The 26,099-nt window shown below is 52.3% G+C and overlaps 1 protein-coding gene across 2 annotated transcripts; it reads left to right on the top strand.

The window, feature by feature from the left end:
• Positions 1 to 25,866, top strand: TRPV3 (transient receptor potential cation channel subfamily V member 3; the record flags this gene model as incomplete). 2 transcript variants are annotated; one of them, XM_081218943.1, is made up of 17 exons in its annotated part: positions 1 to 119; positions 4,743 to 4,847; positions 5,037 to 5,111; positions 6,040 to 6,194; positions 6,976 to 7,152; positions 9,402 to 9,542; positions 11,673 to 11,953; positions 14,059 to 14,235; positions 15,170 to 15,328; positions 16,055 to 16,156; positions 17,201 to 17,274; positions 19,470 to 19,635; positions 21,031 to 21,097; positions 22,823 to 23,097; positions 24,131 to 24,243; positions 25,443 to 25,522; positions 25,772 to 25,866. In XM_081218943.1, the coding sequence occupies 17 exons, from the start codon at positions 1 to 3 to the stop codon at positions 25,864 to 25,866; spliced, it is 2,361 nt and encodes a 786-aa protein (XP_081075069.1). The 2 variants fall into 2 exon arrangements, with proteins under 2 accessions (XP_081075069.1, XP_081075068.1); XM_081218942.1 differs by having other exon boundaries at positions 25,769 to 25,866.
• Between the last annotated feature and the right edge of the window lie 233 nt (positions 25,867 to 26,099).

Raw genomic sequence — 26,099 nt, 5'->3', positions numbered from 1 at the left:
ATGGATGCCCACCCGAAGGAGATGGTGCCTCTCATGGGCAGAATAGCCACTATCCCCAGTGGGAACGCTGCCATCCTGCAGGAGAAGAGGCCGGCAGAGATCACCCCCACCAAGAAGAGGTAGGACCGGCAGGTTCAGGCTTGGGTGCTGCGCTGTGAGGGGCACAGGAGGAGCCTGGCACCCACCTTCAGGGACCCCTTGCCTGGGGCGGACCTGAGAATCTCAGTCTCATCTGGGGTGGCCTGGTGCCCAGCCAGGTATAATGGGGGGTGTAGGGGGCGCAGCACTGCATACTCCGGGGCTGAGCTCGGGAGGTTAGTATGACTGGAATAATCAAGGGAGGCCTCCCTGGGGGCCCAGGGGCACCAAGGCAGAAACATTCAGAAAGGCTCCTGGGGGAGGTGGGGAGTTGCTGGAGCCATCCTTGAGATAAGGAGCAGAAAGGTGGGTGGAAATTCCAGGTAGCAGGGAGCCCCCTACAGCATACATTTTTCAAGTCCACTGGGGGCTTTCATATCCACTGGGTGCTTAGCCAGGTAATTCAGGCTCTCCAACCCTGCCTGTGTAAGGGGGACACCAGCCACGGCACCAGCCCATAGAGTAACAGTAAATTGCAATTGTGCCAACAACGTGCTCGGCACGGCGCATGTTGGCGCTGATAGTGTTTTGTTACCTTGAACTTTGTCTGTTGGCGTCGTCATTGTCACGCCCCAGGGCCCCTGGGAACTGCATAGGGCTGGGACGGTTATGACCACTTCCCAGTTGAGGACACGGAGGTGGCGGGAGCAGAGAAAGTACTTCTCCGGGGTCACAGCTGGCCCCTGAGCTGCCTCCACTGCAGTCCCCGCCTGAGCCGATTCGGTGGCCCTCAAGCCTGAATGCCCCTCCTTCAACCCCGCGGCGCTTCCCGTGGACCCGGGTGGGCCCCCGGGTCTAGGTTGGCCCATTTGCCCTGTCTCTTCGGCCCCTGTCCCAGGGCCCTTCTTGGGCCGAGGTGACACTGGTGCTTTCCCTTCTCTCTCTTTTTTTTTTTTTTTCTTTTTTTGCGGTACGCGGGCCTCTCACTGTTGTGGCCTCTCCCGCTGCGGAGCACAGGCTCCGGACGCGCAGGCTCAGCGGCCATGGCTCACAGGCCCAGCCGCTCCGCGGCATGTGGGATCCTCCCGGACCGGGGCACGAACCCGTGTCCCCTGCGTTGGCAGGCGGACTCCCAACCACTGCGCCACCAGGGAAGCGCCCCCCCCACCCCCTTACTTGATTTGAGTAGTAATTGCTGAGGCCTTTTGTGCACGAGTCAGGGGGCTGGGCCCAGGCTGGGAAAGAACACCTGCCCCTGTTCACAGTCTGGATGGTGAGGGGGCCCCAGGGAGAATGTGGGGAGTGGCCTGGAGAGAGCGTGAACTAGGCGGGGCCAGGCCTGAGGAGGGGCAGGTCGTTCTGATCCTGTGGGCATGTCGTTGAGGGGCCGCTGTTACAGTGGATGGTGGCAGGTGGACAGGAAGGGAGAGCACAGAGGCTTGGGGCAGGAACCCGTGAGGAATCCCATGCGACTAAAGTGCCGGGTGGGTGAGGGTGTCTTTGGGGGGATAAGTCCCACCGGGGCTGGGTCTTGGCAGTCAGTTAAGGACATTGGACAATTGGGGGTAGTGGGGAGCCATGGAGGGATTTTGTGTGAGAGGGAGGGCATGGCATGGCAAGATTTGCATTTTAGAAAGGATACTCTGGGTGACCTGTGTGGGTGATGGATTGGAGGGGAGTCTGTTGCGACTATTGCCCAGGTGATAGGTGGTGAGCCTGGTGGTGAGGGATGGAGAAGCAGGCACAGATCAGAGAAGTACTAGGATCGTGGAGTCTGCCAGATCAACTCTGGGACGGGAGGGAGAAGGGGGGCCGAGAGACATCCCCTCCTCCGGTGGGGGGACCTGGAGGGGTGATGGGGCCACCTCTGACATGAGCACTTCAGAGGAGCAGGAACAAGTTCAGGTGTGACATGTGGGCTGAGAGGTGCCAGAGGCTCATTCAGGTGGAAGCTCCATCCCGGAGCGCAGGAGAGAAAACTGGGTGGATGTGGAGATCAGACAGGCGTCGCGGGCCCATGTGGGAAGCCTGGGTCTGGGAGGGCTTGTCTGGGTAGGAGCAGAGATATCTTGGATCTAAGCCACCAACACCTCCCTCCTGCTTCCTTTCCCCCTTCCCTCCCCTCTCACTTTCCCAGAGAAGGACTGAGGACAGAGTTGCAGGAAAATCCCAGATTCTTCCTGCAGTCGGGCTGCCCTTCTGAGCCCATCCTGGTTCATGAACTTACTTCCAGGGTCAGCTCTGCCAATGGCCCCCGCCCACCTAAGGGCCTGGTGTGAGGTGTGACCTTTGTCTCATGAATCGGTGGTCCCTTCTCCTTCCCAAGGCTCTTTGAGGGACCTCATGTGCCTACTTCTCCCCAGACCCCAAAGGTTTGGGCAACTCCCTCAGAACGGAGTATAGGACTCAGGTTTAGAAAGAAAAAGAAAAGAAAATATATGTCAGAAGGCAGTTCTGACCACTAAGGAAATATGTACTAATGGGGGAATTGAAGGCACCAAGAAATCTAGATTGGGGAGAAATTTTTGGACCTTGAGCTTTTTCTGAAGCATCATGCCCCTCCCTGTGAGTGGCTGCTATGGTTACCTCCCCCTGGGCATCACCTTGCCCAGGGACGCAGACACAGGCCATGAAGGCTGCAGAGGCACTGGCCTTGAAGCTCAGAGCACTTGGGCTTTTCTCTGGACAAAGTAGGAGAGATAAGCTCCTCCCCAGGCCTGAGTCCACCTGGGGATAGTTCTCTGCCTTCAAAGGAATAGAAATGCAGGAGGAATCGTACAGAGCTGTCTGTCTGCGCATTTGAGTTAACAACACCTAGGTGGTGGTGCCTTTCTGGCTGGGTCAAAGTAGGAATAAACAAACAGCACCTGCTGCAAGTCAGGAGCCAGGATGTCACCTGGCCAAGGCCTTGCTGTCTGCTCATGCTGGTGGATGAGACATGGCACATGCAGTGGCAAGTAGGGCAGGCATGGGACAGGCCCTCGTGGTCTAGCAGCTCCCTGTCCCCGGAGTTAGGTCCTTATGTACAGCTGGGTCCTTTCCAGCTCAGCTCTCACCATCCACCTTCCCAGCCACTGAAGTCCTCCTTCCTCAGTCACAGCCCTCATCTTCCTGTTGAGGGATGTAACCTCCCAACCTTTACAGTTTAAGGGGGGTTGCATCCCTCAACAGGAAGGATGGATGGATGGATGGATGGATGGATGACTGTCTGAGGAATGAATACTTGGGTGGGTAGATAGGTGGATAGATGGAGAGACCAATAGACAGTCATCCATCCATCCATTCCAACCATCCATCATCTACCTATCTATTCATCCATCCACTCATCTGTCCAACCAGCCCTTCTTTTTTCCACTCATTTATCTTTCACCTATCCATCCTTACACTCATCCATTGTTAGGTCTTCTGAGTGTCACGACAAATGTTGGGTTCTAGAGAATTAGGACAATGCAATTGTAGTTTCTGCTCTTGAAGAACTTACAGCCAAAGGACAGTGTGTTATTGCCTAGAGCAGCGATCCCCAACATTTTTGGCACCAGGGACTGTTTTTGTGGAAGACACTTTTTCCAAGGACCGGGGGGAGGATGGTTTCGGGATGATTCAAGCGCATTACATTTATTGTACACTTTATTTCTATTATTATTACATCAGCTACACCTCAGATCATCAGGCATTAGATCCCAGGGGTTTGGGACCCCTGGTCTAGAGCCAGAAACGCAATGGCCTCACTGTGCTATAATCTGGTCTGATCCTTGGGGCCAGTTCTTACTAACCCACTGGAACAAGAGCTTTGTGAGGGGAGGAATTTTTGTTTACTTGTTTACCACTGTATCCGCAGCTTCTAGAATAGTGCTTGGCATATTGTACATGCTCAGTAAATATTTGTTGAGTAAATGCACTACTGAACCCAGATAAGTAGGGTGGGATGGAGGTCAGGGCAGGAGCTGGACCAATTGTCCTGGGGAAACACCTGCAGGTGTGGGAGTTGGGCTGTGCCTGGAGAGAGTCAGCAAATCTCAACCAGGATGTTTTGCTAGCAGATGTGTTTGTTAGTCGCTGGGTCAGAGCTGCCATAGTGGTGTGGTGACAACTTTGGGGTGGCAGTTCTGGGGTACTGCAGGGGTGCAGGGAAAGGTGATCTCACAAGATGACCTCTGATGCCCATTTCAGCTGGACAGTCCCTAAGTAGACGGTACTGGAGCAGCACTGGCTCCAGAGTCCAGGTCTTAAGGATCATATAGCCCAACCATTTTCCATCCGGGTGAGGACACTTGGTCCAGAGAAGGCCAGTGACCTCCTGGGGTCACACAAGAGGAGAGGCAGAGGCAGAGGCAGACTAGAACCCAGGCCTCGGGCTACCAGCTAGGGGTTTGCTCCTCCCTTTGCCTTCTCTTTTGGAAGAATGATTTGATTTTAGGTCAAGTCAGAAGGTTCCTCTTGATAGGCAGGAGACAGGCAGGTGGGGGGGCCAAGGTGTCAGTGAGCCTTGCCCTCACGCCATGTACGCCCCATTTCTGGACTAGCTCTGAGCCTTCCAGACTTGCCTGGGCCTGACTGAGAGTGAGCACTCCGTGAGGAGGGCACCCTCGACAGTGGGGTTGCAGGACCCACGGGTGGACAGGCCCTGTCCCAGCTCTAATGGCCTCGCTCGGGTGTCTCCCCAGTGCACACTTCTTCCTGGAGATAGAAGGGTTCGAGCCCAGCCCCACTGTCACCAAGACCTCCCCCCTCATCTTCTCCAAGCCCATGGACTCCAACATCCGGCAGTGGTGAGTACTGCGACCTGCCAGCCCGCCAGCCCCCCACCCCTGCCCTGGCCAAGCCCTCAGCTCTCGCGGGCGGGCAGTGACTCGCCCTGGGCCACACAGCCAGGCCTGTTTGTGGCATACTACCATTGTCCATTTAAAAACTTGTCCCTCTCTCTGTCCTCCCCATTCCCCCACCAACCTCCCCGGCAGCTGTGATGACATGGACTCCCCACAATCTCCTCAGGATGTCATGACAGAGACCCCATTGAATCCCAACAGTCCCAGGTGAGCCTGGCCCTTCCGCTCCTCCCACCGTGCCCACCAGGCAGGTGCCAGAGGGACAGGCAACAGGACCCTGCAGGAAAGAGAAAGAGGCTGCCAATCCTGGGGCGCAAATGTCTGGGCCCATAGCTATGGCATGTAGGTCATTTTGCGGGAGAAGGGAGTATTACATTTTATAAAAGTAATACCCATTCATTATAAAACATTCGGACAACGGTGTGCAGCAGGATGAGAACTTAATGCAATGCCATATACATAAATTAAAAGTACATGCATGTAGGGGACTTCCCTGGCGGTCCAGTGCTTAAGACTTTGCCTCCCAATGCAGGGGTGCCGGTTCCATCCTTGGTAGGGAGCTAAGATCCCACACGCCTCGCAGCCAAAAAACCAAAACATAAAACAGAAGGAATGTTGTAACAAATTCAATAAAGACTTTAAAAAAACCATACGTGCATGTAGCCATCAAACATCAATGTGCATTTTGCAAGAACACATACAAACAAAAGGATACACATCACGCATTACCATGGCTGCCTATTTGGAGTGTAGGGGTGGGGAGAGAGATATGAAAAATATTCAAACAACACAAAATATGAAAGTGAAATTTCCCTTCCTCTGATCTAATTCTTTCGAGGTAATCAGGATGAACAGTTAGGCATGTATCTTTCCTGATCATTACTATGTGGATCCAAAGATACAGTTTGATAAAATGTGCTTGCATTTGGATTAGAAGCGGAGCAGCACAGGGCAACATGAATCCCAGCACCTCCGCCCACCCCCCAGCACTAAAGGAGGGGATTTCAGGCACTGTGACAGGCACGTGCAGACGGTGGGGGCTGGCGCCGAGCCCCCTGTAGGCACAGCGGCTTTGGAGGGGTAACAGGAGACAGTGGTGCATGTGTGGTGAGTTGGAAACATTTTCTGGCCTCAGTGCAAACCTGGCCAAGCAAAAGCAGAGGCACAAAAAGAAGCGGCTGAAGAAGCGCATCTTTGTGGCTGTGTCGGAGGGCTGCGTGGGACAGCTGCTGGAGCTGCTGATGGAGCTGCAGGAGCTTTGTGAGCAGCGCAACAGCCTGGATGTGCCTGGTCAGTGGCTGGCCCTGGCAGAGGGGGCAGGGCTGGGGGTCCTGCTCGGCTCCTGCTGTCCACCTACCCACTGCCCTCCCACCCCGCCCTCCAGGCTTAACTGCTGGGCTGGCAACTTCGAACCTGATTCTGAGGGCAATGGGGAGCCATGGAAGGGCTTAGACAGGTGACGGTGGAGGATGGGGGTAAAACTGGAGAAGGCCGCTGTTCAGGCAGAGTTGGGACTACAGCGGCCGGGCCGAGGAAGGGGGAACAGCCCTTCCGGGAGCGGCACTGGTGGGACTCTAGGACGTGAGGAGTGAGTCCAGGGTGGTGCCATTTGGACTTGGGAGACTTGGTGGCTGGTGGGGCCCGAGCTGTCTTGGGGACCAGGAGAGTAGCAAGTTAAATGGAAGGGGGTGAAGTCTATTTGTAGGAAACTGGGGTGTGGGGTGGTGGCCTGGAGATTTCTGAGCTGGACAGTGGGAAGCCAGGCCGTGGGTGGGATTGTCCCCCTACCAGGGAGACGGTGCAGAAGGCAAAGAGCAAAAGGTCTCTGATAAGGCTCTGGGCAGCTCACCGAGGGGGAGGAGCCAGCAAGGAGGCGGGAGGAAGAAGAGCTGGACAGGGCAGAGGGGAGCGGGGAGCTCAGGGCAGGGAGCTCCGTGGAGAGCCTGCGGCAGGTTCTTGAGGTCTGCGGCTGCAGCCGCCACACCCCAGCCTCCCTTCCTCCGGGCCCGGAGGGCCAAGGGCAGCCGGGGCCCCCCTGTGCAGCGGCTCCATCCTGCGACCCTGCCTGCAGACTTCCTCATGCGCAAGCTGACGGCCTTGGACATGGGGAAGACCTGCCTGATGAAGGCCTTGTTAAACATCAACCCCAGCACCAAGGAGATCGTGAGGATCCTGCTCGCCTTCGCTGAGGAAAACAACATCCTAGACAGGTTCATCAACGCCAAATACACGGAGGAGGCCTATGAAGGTACCCGCCTGCGGGAGGGGCTGTGCAGACAGCGATTTCTGGCGGTGGTGGGGCACAGGCACTGCTGTCGTGGAAACCCAAAGCACTTAGTGTGGTGCCCGGCACCTTCCTTCATTCTGCAAACAATCTTGACCGCTGGCTGTGTGCCAGGCAGTGTTTTTGGCCCCAGAACACAGGAGTGAACAAGACAGATGAAGGCTGCTCTTCTAAATAAGGCAATTTAAAAATTGATGAAAAGAAAATTACAAAAAAACCAAAAGATAATGTCATCAGAAGTAATTGGGGACGGGCAACTTTAGTGTGGATGGTCAGAGAGGTGACCTTTGACCCGAAGCCAGCACGATGAGAAGGATCCAGAACAAAGCAAGGGCGAAAGCCTGAGATGGGACTGAGCTTGACAGGGCTGAGTGATGGCAGGAAGGCTGGAGAGCTGGGCAGGGCCAACACGTTAGTAACTATTAGTATCGCCATTATCCTCCTCATTATTAACGGCCCCATTTGGGACTCAGTTTTGTGGCTTCTCTCTTAGGTGGACTGGAGAGACGGCAGGGAGACCAAACTCAGGATAGCGTTTCCCTACTCAGGAAGTCTGTTGTGAATAACCAGTAAGGTGTGTCTTTGAGTTTTTGGAGTCAGTAAACATCCCACTAGGATCTTAGGACATGCTTGTGTCAAAAATGATTGGCCCAAGAATAACTGGATGCCATCTTATTGATATGCTGAGGGTGATAAACCTCTCAGCTTTTTGCAGGTGGGAGTCTGGCTTGGGCCCTTAACTTTTCTCGTGGGAGAAAGTAATTTTATTTGTACTTATTTATTACCATTATGATTATTTGTTTTTGCCAGTCTGGTGGGTGAAAAGTATGAACTCATTAGGTTCAAATTTTCATCCTCCCAATTACCAGCGATTCCAAACATCTTTCATGTCCTGTATTGTCTGTGTGTATTTTCTTCTCTGTGAGGTGCTTGTTAATAATAGTTTCTCAGTTTTCTTTTAGGTTGTTTGTCTTTTTATTGATTTGTAGGAGGTCTTAATCCCTTATGGACTTTTAAGAGCACGTTGCCTCTTTTATACGTCTCAGATATTTCCCCCAGCCTATCACTTGTCTTTGAACTTTCTTTAAGATGTCTTTTGAAATACAGAAATTTAAAATTTTTATGGAAGCAAATATGTCAGTTCTTTCTTTATGGCTTCAGGATGTTGGATTTTACTTAAGAGGGTTTTCTCTCCAAAAAGGCTAGTTATTAACACTTTTCCAATTTTAAAAAATGCTTAGTTCTTTGATCCACCAGGACTTTGTTTTTATGTATGGCATGTTGGTAGCTCTTTGGAAAATGCTGTTCCTGGAGTAATGTTCTGAGACACCCGGCCCCCGCACCCCCAGCCTTCGGGTCCCTTCTGTCTGGAGGTTCTGTAGGCTCCACCAACCGTGTCTGTGTCCCTCCCCCACCCCCTCCCTGCTGCTTCTCCCCTGTTCTGTTTCTCAGTCACCAGAGTATCATCCACCCAGCACCCAGGCCAGATGCCTGGACCTTACCCAAGACAGCCCTTCTCCCTCATCCCCAACAGACCATCCTGAGGACTCTTTCCCCCAAGGATCTTTGGGTCCATTGGATGGACAGCTCCTCACAAGTCTGGGCTCCTTCTAACTCATCCTCCAATTTTGCAGCCAGAGTGCTTTGAAAATACACATGTACAAAACCCAAAACTCTGATCATGTCACTTCCCTGCTTCAATGCCTCCTGTGCCTTCTTCCCATACCCTTTGGGATAAAGTTCTAACCTCTTAACCTGGCTTATGAGGCCTTGAGCCAGCCCCATCCAGCCTGGCTAAACTTATCTGGTCCCAGTTTAGAGGCCACTCTGGGAGGCCCCCCAACCCCTCAGGCTGTGTTAAGAGCTCCTCTGGATACCACAGACCCTGCACCTCCCCGTATCATAACGCTCAATTCGCAGGGAGACTGTGAGCTTCCTGAGGCCAAGCATCAAAACGGCATCCCATGTCCTGCTGTGTCCGCATTGCCTGGCTATGGGGCACAGAGCAGTTGCTCCACGAATAATCCTTGCTTCCACGCAAAAATGAGTGAAGCAAAGATTGAAGCTGGGCGACACAGACCAGGCAGGCAGCTAGTATTTCTCCACGGTTCGGTGGAGGGTACAGAGGCCAGAGAGGGGAACAGGCCAGAGAGGGTGTGTCACCCCCGGTCCCAGCCGCTGAGCGCAACCGCCCACCCCTGTCCTGTCCGCAGGGCAGACGGCACTGAACATCGCCATCGAGCGACGGCAGGGAGACATCGCCGCGTTGCTCATCGAGGCGGGCGCCGACGTCAACGCCCACGCCAAGGGCGTCTTCTTCAACCCCAAGTACCAGCACGAAGGTTTCTACTTCGGTGGGTGCCGCCGCCCCGGGTTGGGGTCCGGGGGCGAGAGGGGCAGAGGGCGAGGCGGGGTTTCTGCCCGTAGAAACTCTAGCAGGCAGGGGAGACCCCACTGCCAATCTCCGCTGGCTCAGTTGTGTCCGAGGCCCTGGAGGACACAGCAGGGACCAGGGTGGCGGCAGGGACAGATCCACCTGAACAGGACCGCCAGGCTGGAGACCGGCACTTGGGAAGATGGGGTGCCTGCATTCGGGGAGTGTCACCTGGTGGTGTTAGAGGACACGCAGACATTCACCTGAGCAGCACCCTGTAGGGAGCATAGACCTGGGAGGGAGAGCAAGGAGAGAGCCCTAGTTTACAAGGAGCAGACAGGTTCTGAGACGGGAAATGACTTGCCCCAGTGTAGTAAGGAACGGATGTAGGCATGCTGCCTGCCAGCTCTGGCCTCTCTCCCCTGTGTACAGTGCCTCTCAGGGCTGCAAACAGGAGTCAAAAGTAAGAGGACAAAAGTTCCCTGACTGACACTTTAGGGGGTCCAAAAGCAATCGGTGTTAGGCCATCCCCGATGAAAAAACATTTTTTTAAATGTGTAATTTAGATACAGTGAAGTTCACCCATTTTAATGTACACTTCTGTTCATTTCCACAAATGCGTACAGTTGTATAACCATCCCTGTGATCAGGACAGGGGACAAACAGCTCCATCACACCAAAAAATTGCCTGGTACAACTTTGTAGTTAACTCCTCCTCCTTGCCCAGGCCCTGACTAATGGCCACTGACCTGTGTTCTCTTCTGGATGGTTTTTCAATCAGCAGGACTAGATGGGTCTGGGTGGCCTTGAGGACAGGGTCTTGTCCAGTCAGACCTGGCTGGGAAACATCGGTTGGGTGGGATGAAGAGAGGTGACAGGATGGAGATTGGGGGGGAAGCAGCAGGGGACCTGGTGTCCAGCCCTGGTTCTGTCCCCGGTTTGCTGTGTGACCAAGTGCGAGTCACTTGCCTTCTCTTTTCTCAACTAACATTGATTGTTTACTATATATACCAGGCATTGTTCTAGGTATTTGAAATATATCTGTGAACAAAACCAAGATCTCTACCCTCATGGAACTTGCATTCTAGATGGGAGAGAGACCATCAATAATGGATATAACAAATAAGAATGTTATGTAATATGTTAGAAAATAACAAGTGCTATTGAAAAATAAAAAGTAAAGCAGGGGGGACTTCCCTGGTGGTGCAGTGGTTAAGAATCTGCCTGCCAATAAAGGGGACACGGGTTCAATCCCTGGTCTGGGAAGATCCCACATGCCATGGAGCAACTAAGCCTGTGTGCCACGACTACTAAGCCTGCGCTCTAGAGCCCGCGAGCCACAACTGCTGAGCCCGTGTGCCACAACTACTGAAGCCCGCTCGCCTAGAGCCCATGCTCCGCAACAAGAGAAGCCACCGCAATGAGAAGCTCACGCACGGCAATGAAGAGTAGCCCTGGTTCACGGCAACTAGAGAAAGCCCGTGCGTGGCAACGAAGACCCAAAGCAGCCAAAAATAAAATAAATAAAATTAAAACATAAATAAGTTAAAAAAAAAAAAACGACAGCTAAAAAAAAAAGTAGTAAAGCAGGGGAAGGAGATCAGGAATTCTGGGACAGGAAGGAGCTGGGTTTCAATTTTAAAAGGGCAGTTAGGGTGAATGATTCATTGAAAAGGTGACACATTAGAGCAAAGACTCACAGGTGGTGAGGTAGGGAGTGATGCAGGTATCTAAGGAACAGCACTACTGGAAGAGGGAACAGCCCGTGCAAAGGAAGAAGGCCATTGTGGCTGGAGGGGAGTGAGTGAGGGGGAGAGGAGGAGATGATGTCAGAAGATGTAGGGCCTTGTAGGCTGTCATTGGAATTTGAGCTTTTGTTCTCGGTGAGGTGAGCCTTATGTATTAATAGGATCAGTCTGGCTTCTGTGTTGAGGATAGTGTTGGAGGGCCAGGGTAGTAGCAGGGAGACCGGTTAGGAGTTTGTTGCAATGATCCAGCTTCAGTCTCCCACTCCTGCTGAGATGGGCAGGATAAGCCCCATTCCTAGAACTTGGGGAATCACCACTCTGGTCCAGGAGAGAACCGAGCCCCTGTGCTCCCCCTCCCCCAGGCGAGACACCCCTGGCCCTGGCAGCCTGCACCAACCAACCCGAGATCGTGCAGCTGCTGATGGACAACGAGCAGACGGACATCACCTCACAGGACTCACGGGGAAACAATATCCTCCATGCTCTGGTGACGGTGGCTGAGGACTTCAAGACGCAGAATGACTTCGTCAAGCACATGTACGACATGATCCTGCTGAAGAGTGGCAACTGGGAGCTGGAGACCGTGCGCAACAATGACGGCCTCACGCCGCTGCAGCTGGCCGCCAAGATGGGCAAGGCTGAGGTGGGTGAGGCCTGGGGGCAGGCGGGAGGGCTCGAGGCCCGCTCCCCAGGGGCCCTTCTGAGTGGCCAACTGCACGGACCACAGACAGGCAGCACGTGGGCGCACCCTCTGGACTTCAGACCCTAACATTCTGTGTTTCTGTCTCCTGCCCTGGGACCCCCTTGCCGGGGCCAGAGTGGAGGAGTCTTAAGGCTGCGGTGACTCCTGCTTTGTGGCCGAGGATTCCTGCGTGGTGAGGCACCCAAGAGGAGGCTGAGTGTCTGACCCTGGGGGCCTTCAGCCTCTTATGAGGACGGGAGTCCCCAAATGTCTGCTCTGGATCCAGAGCCAGTTGGCTGCTGCTCCCTGACACTGGAGAGACCCCAGCCTGTCTGTCAGGTTGAAACATTGAGCCAAGTCCCCAGCAGAGTATGTGGCTGCTCGTGGCTCTTTGTGCCCTTGTGATGTGGCCGAGGAACTCAAGTTCACTGGGAGCTTGGTGAAGACTCAGCTGGGGTGGGCTCCCATCTCTATCTGTGGTGGGAGCCACGGCTTGGTCTGGTTTCAAGGTCGGGACTCATCATGGCAAAACTGCCCCTGAGCGTCCACATCTTGAGCCCTGGGAGGGGACCATGGCTACTGGGAGGCTGCAGGAGGGCACTGGGTAGGGTGGGGACTGTGGAGCCATCACAGCTGTGCCAACCTCAGGGCAACTGATGAGGGAGGTGGTGCCCCGAGGGCCTTGGGTCCCGTCCCAGTGCTCAGGGCTGGTGCCCACAAGGGACCTTTTCATTCTCTTGTGGGAGGAGGAAGGGATGCAGAACAGCTTTGACAGAGGAGGAATTGTGTGCCTGCCTCCCCCATCTCCTGCCCACCCCAAGGACACAGCTTCCTGGGGGCTTTGAGGAGAGTCAGACTGTGGTCACAAGTCAGAACTTTCTCCAAGGACCACTGTGCCATGTGTTTGTCCCTGGGGAGGGCCCAGGGATGAAGCTTCCTGCATGGAGCATGGCCCCCTGACCCCTGGTTCCCTAGAGGATAATGTGTCCCTCCACCCACACCCACCACCTCTTGCCAGTCTTGGGAAGTTGCCTGCACCCTTCCTGGCCCCTTCTCTCCTTCATTCAGTGTTCTTTGGAAACTTTTCCGGATGCTGCCCAAGTTGGCCACTATGCTGGGAGCAGAGGGTGCAGTCATACTTGAGACACAGACCATGTCCTCGGGCTCTTGTAGCCTGGGGCGCAGAAAGGGGAGACCTGCCTTATCCCTAGGAGCTCCCTGCCTGGGCTGTAGAGACTAGGCTCCCGTGCGAGATGAGATGGGAACCCCATTAGGTCACATGAGATCAGGGCTCTGACACTGTCCTCCCCATTAGGACCCTCCTCCTGGGCCTTGGGTTGGTGCCCCAGGAAGTTCTGCCCCCATCTTATTGTACCCAGGGCTCGCTTTCGGGAACTAGTGAGCTCTCCATCTTGCCTGCACTTTGGAACCACCCAGGAAGCTTTACAAGATGCAGATTCCTGAGTCCCACCTCCAGAGACTTGGATTGAGTTAGTCAGTGGTGTGGGAATTCTAAATGTTCCCCAGTGACCCTAACATGTAGCAGAGAGCAAGCTCGCTGACCTAGAGAGTGGGTCCCACGGGCCTCTCTGAAAGGCTGGTGTCATGCATCACCCCCTGACTGGCCAGAGCAGTGAGCCTCAACTGGCAGGGTCTTGACAGAGGGTGGGATGGGGAAGCTGGAGAAACTTCCAGCTGCTTCCCAAGTCCAGGCCAAACAAATTATTTCTCGAAATTGTCAGTTCCTGGATTCTTCCCGGAACAGACTCCCCAGCTGGTGCAAGGATTTGTGAGCTGATCGTGCAGCCATCTGAAGCGTGCAAAAGGCCTCCCCGCCTCTTGTCTCTGTTATTCACAATGCCTGGTGTGACGGAAAGGTCAGCGAGCTTTGTGCCCATCCCACAGATAAAGCGGGGGCCGGGGGTCACAGTGACAGGCACTCGGCCCGACTCAATCCATCCCTGGTGGGAGCCTCTTCCCAGGCCCCGTCTGCCTGGGGCAGGCCCAGCGGTCTTCGCCCCGAGCCCCGTCCAGCGGCTGATGGTTGTGACTCTTCCTGTCCCCAGATCCTGAAGTACATCCTCAGCCGTGAGATCAAGGAGAAGCGGCTCCGGAGCCTGTCCAGGAAGTTCACCGACTGGGCCTACGGGCCAGTGTCGTCCTCGCTCTACGACCTCACCAATGTGGACACCATAACCGACAACTCGGTGCTGAAAATCATCGTCTACAACCCCAACATCGATGTGGGTCTCCTGGTTGGGCTGAGGAAGGTCAGAGGGTAGCAGGCTGGGCCCCAGACCAGGGAGGCCCTGGGAAGACCCCTTGCTACTAGCCAGACATGTCTGCAGCCCCCATTCCTTAGTCTTAGTGGGTGGGGCCTGGGGTGGGTGCTGGGGCCACCTGTTCCCAGCTGACCTTGTGGTGGGGGTCTCCTGGCCCCATAATCCTGGGCAGGGTTGGGGGGGTGTAGACCTCCATCTTGTTTCCCCCCAACTCCTTCTATTGGTTCCATATGGTCAGACTTAGAATCCCCTCTTCCCCCAAACCTGGCCCCAAATAAGGGTCAGGGAGTACACAGTTTGAGCAATCAGGGAGGCCTTTCTGGAGGAGGCATAGCTGGGAAGTCAGTGAGGCTGAAAGAGGAAAGAGAAGATCAGCAGCGGGAAGTTTTTGGCTCTTGGAGGAAAGTGAGGCAACACATCTTTCACATTTTACCAAGAGTTGTGCTTGCCAGAGCCTGCCTTGCCCGGGATCTCCCTGGCCCTCACAGCAGCCTGACTGGTAGGGCAGGGATTGAGATCAGTTTTTCTGATGAGGAGGCTGAGGCCCAGAGAGGGTCAGGGGTTTTCCTAGGGTCACACAGTGAAGGAGGGCCCAGGAGGGGCCAGACCCCGGTCGTGGCCCTGGCCTCCCTTCTAGCCCTCCCTCTCCACCGTGCCTCAGATCCTCTTGGCAAAAGCACCAAGCTCCGTGTCGTTCAGTTGCTGTCTGGGTGCGCTGGAATGGAGCCTCAGGAGCTAGAAATTACCTCTCCCAACATTTCCAGCCAAACCAGTTCATTGCCCCCTTCTGCCAGGAGCAGTGCTGACTCAGAGCTTCCTCTGAAATGAGGGCCCTCCGAAAATGGTCCCTTCCTCTCTCTCATCTCCATGGTGACTGGTGCCGTTCTACCCCCAGAACCGGCACGAGATGCTGACCCTGGAGCCCCTGCACACGCTGCTGCATATGAAGTGGAAGAAGTTTGCCAAGTACATGTTCTTCCTGTCCTTCTGCTCCTATTTCTTCTACAACATCACCCTGACCGTCATCTCTTACTACCGCCCCCGGGGGGAGGAGGTAAGTGGGCCCCTTGAAGTGGGGGATGGGTTGGTCAGCACTGCAGGACCCTGGAGCCGCCCTATGTGCATATGGGGAAACTGAGGCCCAGAGAGGCCAAGAGATGTGCGTGGGGTCCCCCAGTTTTCATGCTTCAACAGTGTCTTGGACACTGAATACGTCGCCAGCGCCTGGTTCAGCTCAACCCCAGGTGCTCAGCCCCAGGCTGACCCCTGCTGGGGGAGGGCTGCAGAATTAGGAGCCCCAGGCCCTGCCCAGGCTCCGTGTCTAAATCTGGAGCTGGTTGGGTGATTTTGCTGTGAGGGCCATGGGAGGAAATGGGAGGAGGTGGAAGTCACTTGGAGAAGCATTCCCAGCACTCTGGGTCTCGGTTCCCCATCCATTACAGGAGGCACGGAGTCTTGGCTTTAACTGTGTTATGAGGCCCTGTGAGTGTCTGGATACAGATGGAACAGATAAATGCCAAGAGGTGTGAGGGGGTTGTTAGCATGGATTGGATCTTGCTTCTCACCGCAGAATTCTGGGTTTGCACTCCGGGTGGGGGAGGCAGGGGCTGGGGGCTGCAGTTCCTTTTTGGCCCTGTACAGAGATCTGGCTTCGTGCTGGCCTCTGGCCCAGCTTGAGGGTTGGGCACGTGTATGTGCATGGTCCCCACGGAGGTGGCGCTACCCCTGCCTTCCTCACTCCCCATCCTACACCCATCCATTCCTCTCCCTTCCTCCCCAGGCCCTGCCATACACCTCGTCCATCACATACAAGATTGGGTGGCTGCAGCTCTTAGGAAGGATGTTTGTACTCATCTGGGCCATGTGCATTTCTGTGAAAGAGGTGAGTAGGTCACCAAGCCCTCCTGGACTGCTCTGTGAGGCAGGCAGGGTGACAGCAAGCTCTGCTACTACCGCTGGTAGACTTTGGGGAGGCATTTCCTTTTTAACCTTTAGGTTTACATAAACAAGCAAGCTTATCCTACCTACCTTATCTGTCCATTCCTCCATCCATCTGTCCATCTATCTGCCAGCTATCTACACTCCCAGCCACTCAGTGTCCCATCTTCCCTGTCTCTCCATCCACCCATCCAATCACCTGCCCTCTCTCATCAACCCAGCCACTCATTCATCCATTTAAACACCCACTCATCCTTACCCACTGTCCTTCTGTCCTTCATCCAACCGTCTTTCCCTCTGTGTGTCAGTCGATCTACCCATTCATCCATCCAGCCGATGAATCAGCAGGTATATTCTGAACACCTTCAATGTGGGGCTCTGGAGGAGATGATAGGGATGGAGGGAATCTGCCCTCTTTGAGTTCATAGTCTGGTAGGGATTTCAGATGGACACAAATAGCTAGACTTTAACATAGACTGTGAAAAGACCTGATGTTGGGCTCAGACCCGTGCTCAGAAGAAGAGAGATGACTTTTATTGGCGGGGGTGGGGGAGGGGGGCCAGGAAGCCTTGAAGGCAGAGATGGCACTTACTCTGATAGGGGAGGGTTGGCATGAGGACACTGGGGAGAAGGTATTACAGGACAGGTGTGGGGCACAGCATGAACAAAGGCTCAGAGGCTGGAAAGCGAGGCCATATTTGGGGAATGGCAGGTAACTGTATGGTTGTACTGCTTTGTGGGTTCTGGGGTGATTATGGGGGTGAGAGTAAGAGATGTGAGAAGATCGGGGGAGCATCCACTCTTACCCTGGGGTTGCCACTGCCCCCCAGGCACAAGTCCCCTTCCGTATCCCTCACCTGGGCTCTGGCTGGGCCTTCACATGCTTCCCTATTCCTGAGTCTCAATCCTGGGGAAACGCCCCCCTTCCCCAGATCCTCCAGCGAGGGGCATGAAGAGGGGGTAGCTTTTCTTTCCTTTCTGCCCTCAGGGCATCGCGATCTTCCTGCTGAGACCCTCAGATCTGCAGTCCATCCTCTCGGATGCCTGGTTTCACTTTGTCTTGTAAGTAGGTCTGTCCCTTTGGTCACCACCTCACAGGCAAGCCTAAAGTCCTGTATGACGGCTGCTGTGTCCCTCAGAAATAGCCACCCTACCGTGTCACCCTGTCCCTGTCATTTTGCCAAGTCACATGGCCAGGGACCTTCTCTCTCCTTTCTGGTAAGAGAGGCACATAGATGCCCATGGAGAGGACCAGAAAACGCTAGGACAGTACCCACCATCCGGTTGCAGGGATAGCTGACTGCACCCTGCCACAGAGCCCTGGGCGGCAGCCAGCACAGAGAAGGCGTGTTTATTTTTTATGAAGGGACATTCCAGGCCAGTTCCTCCTGGCTGTCGTTTTGGACCCTGGCAGGTCAGGGCTGGAAGGTACTTGAGAAATCATTGAGTCTCATCTTTAGGCATGAAAACCGAGGCTCAGAGCAGGGAAGTGAGTCACGTAGAGTCAGGCGGAGCTTCAGTCATGAAGCTCAAGCCAGCCCAGTTTCCCAGTCAGCCTCATCCCAAGCTTGTGCAGGGTTGACTACTGTAGGCTCTAGCCAGAAAGCTCAGCTCAGCAGCCTCTCTGAATGAGGTCATGTGCAGAGGATTACGTAATCCCTCTCTCTAAATAAAAGGAGGATTATGTAACCCCTGTCATGTGCAGAGGATTACGTAACCCCTGTCTCTAAATAAATAATGGAAAAGGATCTGCAGCTTGAGATGAAGAATGTCAGGCTCCATGGCTCTGTAGACCCCACCAAAGGCCCTCTTCTGAGCACTTGGGAGTCTGGGTCTATAAGACCTTGAATCTTGGCCTGATGTTTCCAAATACCTATTAACAGCTTTATTAAGTATGTACCTGCCTTCCAGAAGCATGAGCTAAGTTCTTCATCTCTTTGGGCAGGTGGGGCCCCCTGATACTGCAGTGAATGAATAGGCCAGGTGCAGCACTGCCCAGGGTGCAAGTCACATATGAGTCTGTCACCTTGGAGAAACTGTGACGATTCCAGAGAAAAATCCATTTGTACAGCCACTGGCTTTGGCACAGACAGAAGGCACCAGTGCCATGTCCGGTTCTTCTGTTTCTTCGTTGTTTACTTAGTTAGAGGAACGTGTAAACATACTTCCTCACTTCAGTGCCAAATGCCCTGCTCACCCAAACGTTTGCTTTTCACTGCACAAGAAAATCAAAGTTGCCTGTGTCCTAACTTTAACTAGTTAGATATTTTGTAATCGTGGAGACTACCTGATGTTATAAGCAAGAGAGGGTTTCTATCCAGATGTCTGCATAACTGATGGTGTTACACACTGTTGAGGAGTAGATTTTGATCTTGTATGTTTGGTCCATATTGTACTTTAAACATTTCAAATTGTGGTATAATACACGTAACACAAAAGTTAAACCATCTTAACCATTTTAAGGGTACAGTTCAGTACTCTTAAGTACATTCACATTGTTGCACAATCTCCTTTTAGCAAACCTATTATATAGCATGTATTGTAGTTTTTTAAAGGATTTCTCAAAATAGGTTATGGGGGACTTGTGTTATGACTGACTTTTGAGTATAGATGTCAGCTTTTGTCATTTTGGTTAAAAATGCAACCATTCACCACATCCTCAGTCTACCCCAGTGTACCCCAACCTATGTGGGGGTCAGAAATCACACGGGTGATTTAAAAAACATACAACCTCCTGGGCAGCACCCTGGACCTTCTGAACCAGAATCCCCTGGGCCCTGGGGATCTGTATCTTTAAAAAGTCCTTGTCAACTGCAACCAGCGCTGACTTGCACCTAGCAATGCAGTCTGCAAGGCTGGATTTTATTTTTTATTTTTATTTATTTTTTTTTTTTGCGGTACGCGGACCTCTCACCGCTGTAGCCTCTCCCGCTGCGGAGCACAGGCTCCGGACGCGCAGGCTCAGCGGCCATGGCTCACGGGCCCAGCCGCTCCGCAGCATGTGGGATCCTCCCAGACCGTGGCACGAACCCACGTCCCCTGCATTGGCAGGCGGACTCTCAACCACTGCGCCACCAGGGAAGCCCAAGGCTGGATTTTAGACGTGGTCCAGCAGATCTGGGGCAGCCTTATCTGTCTCTTCAGCACCAGCCACCAGGGTAACCATTCAGGATTTAAGGGAGGTTGGAGGATTTGGACATCTTTGCCCTGATGCCAAGAAGTAAGTAAGGCCCTTGTCTCCTGTGTCTCCTGAACAGTTTTGTCCAAGCTGTGCTTGTGATACTGTCTGTCTTCTTGTACTTGTTTGCCTACAAAGAGTACCTCGCCTGCCTCGTGCTGGCCATGGCCCTGGGCTGGGCGAACATGCTCTACTACACACGGGGATTCCAGTCCATGGGCATGTACAGCGTCATGATCCAGAAGGTGTGTTGGGGCTGCCGAGCGTCAGAGATGGGCAGGGAGGGCCTTCCGAGAAGGCCCATTTTTCAGATGGGGAAATTGAGGTCTGGAGAGGAAAAGAGACTTGCCCAAGAGACAGGCCACTGCTCTTTCTCCCAAATACCGTGGTCTCCCTTTGCCTTTGGTCAGGCTCTCTAGGAGATAAAATATGTATGTATAATATGTTATATATATACACGTAGATATGTTTATTATATATGTTTACCATATAAAGGATGTGCAGCACACAAGTCACAAACAATAATAAAATATTCAATGCCTTTTGTCATAAATTCCACATGGCTAGTTGAGTCTCACTGAATAATCTGTTGATTTTGGTTGAACTCATATCTCTTTGCCAACCTGTGGTTGCAATTGACAAGTGAGTGTTGTGCCAGCATAAATGCTGATATTTTCCTCTGCTTTAAGGAGTAAGATGAAAGGGAAACAATGAAGACTTGTGTTGAAATTGCATTTGTTTGTCAGTGATGCTGAGCCATTTATCTGCTGAATTGGATAATACTTTTCAAATACTAGAAGAATATCTCATCAGCGTTTTTGTGCTATTCCCACTATAACAGCTATAGATAGGACACATTTTTAAAGTTTAATCTGCCTTAACATTTTGTCCATCGTTGTCTTAAGTCTAGATCTAGATGATCAACAATCTCTGATCTGTAGCTTTTACCAGTTTCCATGGTGTAAATATTCCCACCATGGCTGACTTCCAGCTACCAATGCGATGTCACTGAATACAGAATTGGGAAGGGATGCACAGTAATGCACCATTATATAGTGTTTCCACCATATGGTTACGAGAAATAAATAGCCTTAAAAGCCTAGATAATTAAACAATGTAGTAAAGTCACTGGAAAGTGATGAGTTTTGAACATTTATTATCTCTGTTTCTAATGCAATTTATTTAGTTATAAGTTTACACAATTTAATTCTTAGTCATGGCTGTGTTTAACAACGAGCTCAGAAAATTCATGAAAGTGAGACAATCAGCTCTTGTGAGCCAGTGCGAGCTCGGCCCAGCACACTGCGGCCCTCAGGAAGTGTGAGGATTCCAGATGTGAGTTTCTATGAGGAAAGGTGCTCATGTGCAGCCTGAATCAGCAGGGACAGAAACAGACTGTGTTCTAGGAGGGAGGAGGGCAGAGAGCAGGAACAGAAGAGAAGTCTTTCTGGAGGAGGTGGGCCCAGCGTTGAGCTGTGGAGACAGCAACAGGAGGACCTGGTGAGGGTCGCAGAAGAGTGGCCCGAGTGAGGGCATGGTTAGAGTGCGAACCCAGGAGAGGGTGGGAAGCAGGCAGGAAATCAATGTATATTGAATATGTGCTCAAACCTTACCCTTGAATTGCGTTTCTTTCTTTGTAGGTCATTTTGCATGATGTTCTGAAGTTCTTGTTTGTGTATATCGTGTTCTTACTTGGATTTGGAGTAGGTAATTGATTTATAAATAATAGTAACTCCCTCATCTGTAAAACACTTTATACAGATGTCAGCATGACAAAGCACACAGGAGCCTCAGCAACAATTATATCGGCCACCGGTGGAACACTTTCCGTGGTTAGCATTTCCCAACCATTATCTCTTTACTTCTCGTGACATCTTGACCAAGGGGGAGTCATTATCATCCTTGACCATAAGGGCACTGAGGCTTAGAGACTCCAGGGTTTGAACTGGTTGCTTTTATCCAACCACCCTGTGTGGTATGCCTCCCACCTTTACATCCATCATCACATGCGGCTCTCACAGCCTCAGGTAGGCTTGGCAGGTTTTCGGCCCCATTTTACAAATGGAGAAGCTAAAGTCTGCAGAACTGTGATTGATGGTCTTTGAAAAGTCGGAGTAGAGTAATGCATTGAGATAACCTCCTTTGGCCCTGCAATCACATTACTGTCATAGTTCGCTGCAGATATATCTGTGAGAGCCTCCGGTCTGCTGGGACCGGGGATGGGAAACCCCTCTTGAAAACCTCTCCATTTACACCTAGAGACTGTCATACAGAGTGGACTAAGTCAGAAAGAGAAAAACAAATATCGTTTATTAACGCATATATGTGGAATCTGAAGAAATTGGTATAGATGATCTTATTTACAAAGCAGAAATAGAGACAGATGTAGAGAACAAATGTATGGATACCAAGGGGGAAAGGGGGGATGGGATGAATTGGGAGACTGGGATTGACATATATACATTATTGATACTATGTATAAGATAGATAACTAATGAGAACCTATCGTATAGCACAGGGAACTCTACTCAGTGCTCTGTGGTGACTTAAATGACAAGGAAATCCAGAAAAGAGGGGATGTGTGTATACATATAGCTGATTCACTTTGCTGTACAGTATAAACTAACACAATATTGTAAAGCAACTGTACTCCGATAAAAGAAAAAAAAACCTCTCCATTTACAACAGAGGGAACAGCATAACCTGATTTTATTTCTAACCTCTGCATAAAGAGATATCATTTTATTTTCCCAAGCCAGTTTTTTTTCCCCTAGTTATCATTGGCATTTGAAGTTAGGCAGCTGTTCCCATCTGTCTGGTACCTTTTCTGGGTCACAGTTTGCTTATTTATTTGCTCCTTCACTTGTTTGTTTATTCATCCATCCATTTCCTCCCTGATTAATTTGATCATTCATTCATTCATCCATCCATCCATTCATTCAGTCATGAGCCACTGCTGTAGTGTGCTGGGAAGAAGAGAAGAAAGAGTCCCAGGCCTTGACCAGAGGTCTTGACACAGAGCATTAGGAAGAGGCTCAGGACTTCCCAGTCTTGGGGGAGACAACCCAAGCTACAGGAAGTTGGGAGCTCAAAGCCTGGTTGAGGAGCCAGAGACACACAGATTATAGATTGTAATTATCGACTGTGCAAGCCCGTGGTAGATCAAGGGCTGAACGGTGGGGTAGAGAGAAGAGTTTGGGCTTTGTTAGGCAGAAGGGGCTTTCTGCCCTTTCTGTCAAGGCAGAGCACCAGCCCGATGAAGCTTCCAGGAGAGCTGAGGCTGGAGATGTAATTTAAATAGCCGGAGAGAAGGAGGCGGCAGACCTGCAGTCTGTGTGTGTGGGCACAGGTGTCCATGCAGGCATGCACGAGCTGACTGGCTAACTAACCAGACAGAGAGGCTGCAGAGAACACCCTCTTATGTCTTCCCAGCCCTGGCCTCGCTGATCGAGAAGTGTTCCAAGGACAATGAGGACTGCAGCTCCTATGGCAGCTTCAGCGACACGGTGCTGGAACTCTTCAAGCTCACCATAGGCCTGGGTGACCTGAACATCCAGCAGAACTCCAAGTACCCCATCCTCTTCCTGTTCCTGCTCATCACCTATGTCACCCTCACCTTCGTCCTCCTCCTCAATATGCTCATTGCCCTGATGGGGGAGACTGTGGAGAACATCTCCAAGGAGAGTGAGCGCATCTGGCGCCTACAGGTGACCTTGGCAGAGTCTTTCTATGGGAGCCCTCGTGGGGACTCAGTTCAGCACATGGCACCAGTGGATCTGGGGTGGGGCCTGGAAATCTGCATAAGCTCCCTGTGCTTGGCCAGGTTTGAGGAAGCTAGGTTTCTGGGGTATAAGGTCTAGGGAGTGTGGCTGGACACTAGCACGTGTGAGAGGAGCTCAGGCTTATGGGTGTGCTGTGCTCAGTCAATGGTGTGATATGTGGATGTTGAAGCGTGGCCTGAGGTTGCATTAAGGGGAGGAGGTATAGGACGACGTCCTTCGGTATAAGACCATGGAGGTGACAGTTCTGCTCGCCTCCAATACCCCTCACAGGCCGTGGGCCTTACACACTGAGGACACTAACCCACAGGATGATCCAGAGGGAGTGGCCAGGCACGTTACACTCCTTACATAGATGGTGTAAGAAGAGCGTGACAGTGCCTTCAGATATCTGCAGAGCTACGTGTGAAAGGGGGAGCAGCTTCCTTCTGTGGTCCAAGAGGCAGAAGTGAGGTATATGGGGCAACAACAGGGAAAAAAGCTTCGATTTGACACAAGGAAGTTACTAATGATTAGGGTTTTCTTAATTGGATTGTTGCTAATATTCAGGAGAGATTGGACAAATTATTGCCAGGACAATTGCTGAGGGGACTCTACGCCTGCCGTGGGGCTAGGACCGCATGATGTCCTCCTGGAACCTCCCTTCCTGGTGGGATCCTAGGATCCTAACATTTTCAGTGAGGCAGCTCTGGACTTCCAGAAACATCGTTTGTGTGATGTTTAAAACAATTTGAACACCTTTCCCAAACGGACTGGGTGTTCATTTTTGAATTCTGTAGGTTAGCCAGGTCCTCAGGATCTATGCATTAAGCATTCCATGCAGGTGGAGTGGGCTGTTTGGTGTGTGTGCATGGGTGTATATGTGTGTGTGTGCATGCGTGTGGGCGCATCCACGCTCACACAGAGCCGTGCTCCTGGGCTGGCTCCTGAGAGATGCACTTAGGCTCGTTTATGTCCCCAGAGAGCCAGGACGACCTTGGAGCTCGAGAAAATGTTACCAGAGTGGCTGAGGAGCAGATTCCGGATGGGAGAGCTGTGTAAAGTAGCAGAGCAAGATTTCCGACTGTGTTTGCGGTAACAAAGGGAGAGGGGCCCTTTGGTGAGGCTTTCTGGGTGGGTGAAGAGAGATGAGTTGGTGAACGTTAGCGAAATGATGCTGCCGTTTGCTTGCCAGACCACGGTCTGTTCTGCCTCCTCAGAAGATGGAATTTGCTCTTTCGGGGTCGCTGGCCCTGGGATAGACTTTCTAAGCCTCAGAAAGGAGAAGGAGGAGACTCTGCCCTTTGGGAGGTGCCTCCATGGCCTCCCCCTGCCCAGTGTCTGCCTTGGAAGAGATTTGCCAGCCTGGCACTCTTTGTCCTTCTGAGAGGCACATTCGGTCACAGGCAAATGGAAAGTGAGACAGCTACTTTTGACAGATGTCAAGCTTTTTGATTTTTAAAAAAGTACTTGCACGTGCCCTGACCATCTTTTCTGATGGGTCTACCTCTTCCGACCCCCTGTCTGACTGCCTGGCCCTGCAGACTACCTTCTTGGAGCATAATTGTACCTTGACCTACTTCTATGACTGAAACCCCACCCCGCCCTGCTCTACCCCAGGAACCATCATTTCAACTATAATAGTTTCCCTAATAAATATGTCTAATTTTGACACCCTCACTCTAGAGATGTTCTGTGAATGTGAACTTCAGCCAAACTATCCTCTCCAGTTACAGTTCAGTACCTTAGACACTGCCCACTCTTTTGGGTTCTGAACCCTGACCTTCCTCTCTTTTTATAAAAAAATGTTTGGCCACACCCCGTAGCATGTGGGACCTTAGTTCTCCAACCGGGGATCAAACCCCTGCATTGGGAGGAGGAGTCTTAACCATTGGACTGCCAGGCAAGTCCCCTTACCATCTTCTCTTAGTGCAACCTTAACCCTAGCTGGACTTCACGCCCTCACATCTTCTCAGCCCGAGCCTGCCCCACTCTCCTTCCTACCCTCCTTCTCCGTGGGCTGCCTCTCCGAGTCAGGCACAGCCCCTGCTGGCTGAAGATGCCCCCTTTACACCTCTCTGAGCTTCTGGGTCCCACACCCTGGGAGGAGACTGATCCTGGAGGCCTGGGAAAATGGGGATTTGGGCAGGTTTCAAGCCTTAACAACACTGATGTGACCACATAGGGCAGGAATGCTCCTGATCCCTGTGGAGGACTCCCCAAACGCTGTGCTACTTGTTTGCATTTGATGAGGTGCACCTGGGGAGTAGTGAGAATGATTATCACACCCGCAGGATCAACGAGGTGAAGTGGACTGAATGGAAAACTCACGTCTCTTTCCTCAACGAAGATCCGGGGCCCGGGAGACGGACAGGTACCGCTGCTATCAGGAAGCGTGACACCCACTCCTTTCTGACCACGTGACCCCAGGCACACCAAGTCGGAGGGCCGTGATTTTCCCCATCTGTAAAATGGGAGGGTTGAATTAATTCCTTCCAGCTCTACCGTTTTCTAACCTGAGTTAGAATAACTTCTAAGGCAGGTGGTGGACGGAGACCTGGAGGTACAACTTGCAGAATGCTGTTTCTGTAAAATATTTTTGTTTTTTGTTTTTTTAAAGCAGATTTCAACAAAATCCAAGATTCTTCCAGGAGCAACAGCAAAACTACCCTCAATGCATTTGACGAAATGGATGAAGTTCCAGAAACTTCCGTGTAGAAGCAGAACCCAGAGCTCGTGTGCATGTGGTCCGTCTGAGGCTAGAGGCTGGGTCCTGGACTTGGTGCTGCGGGCTTTGCAGAGTGATGGAGCCTGGCTCCACCTGCAGAGACGAGGAAAGCACCCTCATGCTGGACGGGTGGCTGAACCGAGGGGCAGTTGTCAGTTTGAGTGGGAAACACCCTGGACTTTGTTATTCGGCAAAGAGTTTGTATAAACCCATGGCCAGCAGT

This window comes from Mesoplodon bidens (assembly GCF_964165515.1).
Source record: "Mesoplodon bidens genome assembly, chromosome: 19".
In the NCBI taxonomy this organism is placed as follows: Eukaryota; Metazoa; Chordata; class Mammalia; order Artiodactyla; family Ziphiidae; genus Mesoplodon; species Mesoplodon bidens.
This window is presented reverse-complemented; position numbering and strand designations above follow the sequence as displayed.